The sequence below is a fragment of the Daktulosphaira vitifoliae genome, unplaced genomic scaffold, assembly GCF_025091365.1.
Source record: "Daktulosphaira vitifoliae isolate Bord-2020 unplaced genomic scaffold, ASM2509136v1 Scaffold_1, whole genome shotgun sequence".
Taxonomy (NCBI): Eukaryota; Metazoa; Arthropoda; class Insecta; order Hemiptera; family Phylloxeridae; genus Daktulosphaira; species Daktulosphaira vitifoliae.
In genome coordinates, this window is record NW_026099572.1 from 36,776,448 (window position 1) to 36,783,184 (window position 6,737).

At 21.2% G+C, this 6,737-nt stretch overlaps 1 protein-coding gene across 2 annotated transcripts in view; it reads left to right on the forward strand.

Moving 5' to 3' along the window:
* Positions 1-134: 134 nt before the first annotated feature.
* LOC126903961 (guanine nucleotide exchange factor DBS) overlaps positions 135-6,737 on the forward strand; it is a 14,090-nt gene continuing 7,487 nt past the window's right edge. Inside the window, exons 1-5 of one of the 2 annotated variants that reach the window (XM_050682556.1) lie at positions 135-382; positions 679-756; positions 1,099-1,213; positions 1,287-1,377; positions 3,749-3,979. In XM_050682556.1, the coding sequence (XP_050538513.1) occupies positions 684-756; positions 1,099-1,213; positions 1,287-1,377; positions 3,749-3,979 (510 nt within the window). In that variant the 5' untranslated portion in view covers positions 135-382; positions 679-683. Of the gene's footprint in view, positions 383-678; positions 757-1,098; positions 1,214-1,286; positions 1,378-3,748; positions 3,980-6,737 lie in introns of those variants that run through there. The other variant, XM_050682563.1, reaches the window with a different exon arrangement.

The window sequence follows — 6,737 nt, forward strand, 5'->3', positions numbered from 1 at the left end:
AAACTATGATTGTAGGGTTTATTACAATTGGTTAAAATAGTAGCAACCCGAATCCATTATACATATTTTATAGTGTGATATTAGTATCACAAGTATTTGTATATCATTTATATTTTACCACATGAATGTTTTTATTATGAAAAGTGCTGTTATTATAAGATAATTACTTCCTGTGGTGTAAATATATTAAAATGTTTTGTTTTTGAGATCGTTCACCTTATAAATTTTACCAAAAAAATGTTGAAATAGTTTACTTTTATTGTTTAAGGTTTATTAACTTAAAAATATATACTTAGTTGAAGTATACATTAAATTGTCATTTTCGTTTTTTATTATACTTAGAGTAAGATCCTATTATGTGAAAAATAGTTGAGAAACTCTTGTAAGTAAGAACAAATAGTGACTTCTATGTCAAAATGTATAAATTTAGTGTAGTGTGTATTATTTCTCCCTAATTTATTATACAATTATTTATATTCAATATTTTTTTTACAAAATAATTTGTTCTAATTCAAATTCCCTGTAACATTTAAAAAGCTATTGGTTTTAATTAATTTCTAACTAATTCTTGTTACCATTTCAATTGTTACTTTTTTGTTAAATTAAAATTTATAGTTTTGAAAATAAGTATTATATAATAAAACTTAGTTATTCAATCCAATTAAATTTTTATTTCAGGAAGAATGTCTTATGAGATAAAACCATTAATAAGTAATGTTTTGGATTTATTGATGCAACAGCATGTTGTTATATCGGGTTTGTATATCCTAAAAATATTTTATCATAATATTAATAATTGTATTATATCATATTTAATTAAATAGAACTTTAATTGAATGCCATTTATTTAATTAAACATAATACTATGTTATAATCAGAACCATGAATCCGAATTAATCCTATATCTAAAACTGTATTAATACCCTAATAAAAAACGTGATATCGGAATAACTGTATAATTAATGTAAACATTATGCTTTTGAGTTTTATTTTCTATCCATATTCCATTTTTTTTTATTTAAAAGCACAAAATTGATTTATTTGAACTTATTTTTTTATCGATCTTTTTTGACACTTAAGGTAAAAAAATTTTTTTAGGTGGAAAAGTACAAGAAGGTTATCCAATATTAACGTTTCCAGATACTGGTAATTTTATTGAATTATCTGCAGAAAGTTATGAAAAATTAATATCTTACATTACCTCTGTACCTTCGTATGTATTCATATATCTTTGGTTATTTATTTTTTTTCTATTATTTTAATTAAAAGATTTATGTTTTTATTAGACTACAAGAAGTTGATTTAGGTTTTGTAGCTGTTGTTGACCGCAGAAATGACAAATGGAGTTCAGTTAGATGTGTTCTTTTGCAACTAGCTGTAAGTATAATCTTTCATAATGTTTAAATTAGTTGTACAATTTATGTTTTATTGAAAATGTAACTAAAATTTAAATGTTAAAATTAATGGAGAATAATAAACAATAAGTTTATAAAAACAAATTTTAAAAATGAATTCTTCATGAAATTTTTTAACAAATTTCAAATCTGACATCAGTTTTTTACACCAAATCTCTAGTTTTTGTGATAATTGCCAATTAGTAATTAAGCAATAATTATAATTTAATAAACCTGTGTTTAGTTAGTTACACCAATAATTTAATTATCTGTATAATTACTTCATTAAAAGGAATAAAAAAAAAGTTATAAAGTTATATTCTTGTACCGTTGATAATAATATTTTAGTATTTTTTTTTACTATGAGTCATTTTTCTTTTTCATGAAGAAAATAAGTGGTTTTTCATTTTTTTTTTTTACTAAAAAAGTTTCTATAAATGGATATCTGAAGTGTATCTTAAAATAAAGTCTGTGTAAACTTATAGAATTAGTAATTTTTTGTATATAATATTTCTATATCTTACAAGGGTAAAATAAAACTTAAATAGAAAAAACTTCTTATTTTAGTTGTTAAATTTATTTGTAAAGCAAAGTTTTCTAATGGTTTGGATGGTTAGTAAATAAAAAAATATGACTAGATATCCGTCATGTGCTTGCACATAAATTAGTATGCCAATAAGTAAATTAAATATTGACATAAATATTATGTTAATTTTATTTTATCAAGTTAAATTTTTACAAAAAATAATTTAATAAAGTTAGTGAAGTAAAAACAATAAAATTGAATATAAAAAGTTCTAAGAACAAAAATAGTGAGTATGAAATAGTTTTGCTAACACTAACAAAAATTCAATTTGTAGTTACTGGGTGAGTAAAAATCGGCCCAAGGGTAAAAACTTTTCAAAATCATCAAATGAAAAATGGTTTGTGACTGAGTTATATTACTTAGATACTTAAGATATACAAATATTTTAGAACTACTATTGTTCTCGATTACTGATAAATATTTATAAAAAAAATTTTATTTTAAGAGTATTATATAATGTACATTATATTTAACTGCATGGGAGATCACAAAGTAGTCAGTAGTTTATTTGTTCATAAAGTTTTAGAGAACATAATTAATTTTGAAAAAAAATTATCATAAAAGGAATGGACAAACCAGAAGTAGAAACAAAAAGAAAAACAGAAGAACTCTACTTAACTTTTAAAAAAATCCATTTTGAAAGAGAATTTGTTTATAAATACAAACAACAAAACAATTAATGATAAAAAGCATGTAAAGCCTTACATTATAAATATATATTTTGAATATATATACATTTGAAAATACATAAATCTATTAATTTAATGAGATTTCTTATTGAATAATTTATAATATATGTCATAATATTAACTTTATTTTTAAATACTACTATGTTATGTTGAATTTGTTATATAGACATCTTAATTGATCATATCATATATACACGTATTAGGATAGATTAAAAAAGTCGATTTTCAACATTTTAATGAGAACCCTTTTAATTTAATTATATACCTTAAAATAAACATTTTGTAAAAATTTGAGATTTTTGAAAAAAAATTTTACTAGTCATTTAACGTGTTTTTAGTATACTGTCCAAAAATACTATAAAAAACATAAAACGGCCTCTGTTATTCAATTTTTAGTCAAATATTATGATAAATATATATTAAAATAGTTAAATTTTACTGTAGAGTATAAAATGTTTAGTTTTAAAATTTTAAGTAGAAATATTATTGTATTCTTTATCTGTTTTCAAAATAAATCATTTTTATAATTGTTTATTAAATTTTATAAATTAATTAATGGGTACTTACTCAAATTAATAATGTAAATCCATACATATAAAATTTTATTACAAAAAGCTAATAAATTAAATTTAAACATTTTATGCTTTAAATTTATATTAAAATAAATCAAAATATTGTATCTTTCATAATTAATATGAGATGCTAAATTTGATTAATTAAATAAAAATTCAATATTCTTTTTAAACAATTTTAATTTAACATATAATTAGTCTTACATTAGTAAAATAATTAAAAATAACATTTTAGTGAATTTAAATACTTTTAGCTAAGAAAAAAAAATGAAATTATAATTTATGTAATTTAATTATTTTTAGAAATGTGTGGGTTAGTATTATTCCCCCTCTACACTGACATTTATAATACTTTATTTATAATATTACTTTACACTGAACTCATTAAATATGTTGGGATTGAACTAAATAGTTTTTAGATAATTTATATTTATTTATTTTTTTACTAAAGTTTAGTAATTTATTTTATAAGTTACAAGTTTGTGAAGATATTCATAATTTTTTCAGGAGTTTTTTCCTGGTCTTCTTCACACTGTATATGTAATAAGACCTAGCGGTTTTTTGCAAAAAGCTATATCAGAAGTCAGTAATAAGTTTTTCAAGGAAGACTTCAAATTTAAAGTAGTTATTTGTAGTACTATTGAAGAACTACATGATTATGTAGATTTAACTGAACTAACAGTGGAGCTTGGTGGAACATTACCATATTTTCATCAGTACTGGATACAACAAAGAATGGTAACATAGAGTTGAAAACTTTTATTTTATTTTGTAATAAAAATATTACAAATCTTAGAAATTTTTTTTAAAAGATTGAACAAAGGATGATTTTGTGGGAAAATGGTCAAGTAAAAATAACTATTTTTTAAGTGATCAAAAAAATTAAATTTTTTATTAGGTGGTATTAAATGGGATTTTTCAAATAACAAAAAATGACTAAATTGTCTATAAAAATAAAATTGATACTACTATAAGCAATCAAAATTTTCTTTTAAAATTAATAATTATTAACTACATTTGACTTACTCACTTTTTTACAAAAATCGTTCATATACAGTATGATTTATTAACTAAACTACTCTTTTTTTTTATTTTTTGTTAAATAATGATTTTTTTTATAAAAATTTTAGATTAAAATTTGATTAGTTTTTGACATCTTTAACAATTTTAATTTTAGTAAATATTTTGTGTTTTTTTTTTATAATTTTTAAAGTTTTAAACTAATTTATTTGAAGTAATTTGTATATTTATATTATTATTTATTTATATAATTTGCTATTTTAACAAACATCTACAAAAGTTAATACAATATCGTTGTTGATATTATAAAAATTAATATTGTGATATTGAAAAAAATAAAAAAATTTTATTTTTATTTTTATTCCTAATAGTATTAACAATAAAAAAAAACAGTAGCACAATGGGGTTATGGCACAGTATGGATGTGGCATAGTTGGGACATGTATAGATGATATCTGACAGTAATTAAAACCACTATCATAAGAAACGCTTCGATGCAAATCTGTAGATAGTGTTTAATGTACTTTTCTAACTCAACTTTTCTCAATGTTTTCAAATATGCAATTAAACTTTTTCTATCATTTCTAAGTTTTAATATTATTACTTATTATTAAAAAATAAGTATTTACATATAAAAAAATATAATCAAGAACAAAAAAAAATTGTTTTAAATTAATTTTGATTATTAATATGTAAAAAATAATGAAAATTACATATTTAACATATTTTGTTAATCCTTAAAAGTTAATTTTTGTGAAAGTTTATAATAAAAAAAATTAATTTGTTACAATAACTTTTAGCTCATTTTGCAAATTTGAAATTGACATCATTAAAAAAAAAAAATTATGAGAATTAAAAAAATTGTTTTGTTAAGATTAATATGCAGTCAGGAAATTTTATAATTACTATTTATAGGAAATTTATCAGAAAAGCTCAATATTTTTTAAAATTTTTATTGTAATAGTTTACTGAAATAGAGTAATCATTTCCTAGTAACTTTTGGTGTTTAAAAAGATTCTACAATTGAAATATCCAGAAGTTAATTTTAATGATTTACTTTAACTAAAAGAATTAATCAAAACAATGTTGTTAAAAAATTTACTCAATTGAGAGTATTATAAAATTTGATTTTAATTGTAAAAATTCATTATTAATTCAGGAGAAACTAACAATCATTTATTTTTAGAAATGATTTATATAACAACAAATTTGGAATATTATAATCTAGTAGTAGTACACACAAATAGAGTAAAGTATTTTGAAATTACAAAGTAAAATGATTTAATTTTGTAGTTGAAACCTATCATATCAAACTTGATTTGTCAATTAATACTTTCAAATATTAGAAATGAATGATTTTAATTGTTTGTATGAAGAACATGGAACAAATAACTGTTTTATTGATAGATTAGAATTTTTTTTTCAATTTTTGAGGGTAAATCTTCAACTAATTGTAATCATTTGACGTATCGTAGAAAAAAGTAGGTCCAAGTTAGAGCAGAGAAAATAAATAATAGTCACAAAAAATACCCTCTCAAGCTAAAACCTAAAATATAGTAAAATAATTTTAATATGAATAAGAAATTTCTTTTTGAAATTTGATAAAAATCAAATGAGTTAAAAATTTATTCTAACTTAAAAATAATTAAGAAAAAAATGCAAAAAATTCCTTGCCATACATGGAGAGGAACCTTGTACCCCAAGCGCGTTGAGACTCAAGTCTACTACATACAACTGTATGTCGCTTCCGTCGACTAAAAAAATGGCAATTTAAGCTAGTTTGAATTTAAAAGTTATTTTTCTCAACTTAAAAAATGCAAAAAAATTTAAATAAGTTTAACTTTCTATGCTATATTAATTTGATTTGTATAATATTTATGAAAATCAGTGTACTCCTCTTGTCAGGTATTTTAAAATAAAATAAAATACAAAACCCAGAATTTTAACATAAAAATAGCATATTTTTGAATGACTGTAGTGATTTTCACTATGAAGACAAATCCAGAGGTCAAATTTGAAACCCTTTATGTGGGCTGGTAAAGGGTCAAATGTTCACAGAAATAAATCAAAAGATAGGTAAATACCTAAGGTATCTATAAAAAAAAAAATTAAATTGATTCGGTCATTTAAAAAAAAAGTTATAGCAGTTTTAAATAAAAAAAAATTGAAAAAATGTCAAAAATTAGCGATTTTTAAATTTGTAATTTTTTGGGGGATTTCCCCCGTTTACGAAGAACAAGGAAATTTTTTTCAATTTTTGAGGGTAATGTCTTCGACTAGATACGATTTGGGATATTTTACGTATTGTTCATCAAATTCGGTCCAGCAAGAGCTGAGACTGAGCGTTCACAGACCCAAAAAAAAAAAAATAAATAAAAAAAAAAACGCATCATAGTAAAAGTAATACCTTCTCAGCTTCGCATCAAAGCTAAAATAAGCTTTAAATATAGTCTAAGAAGGGAATATATATATATAT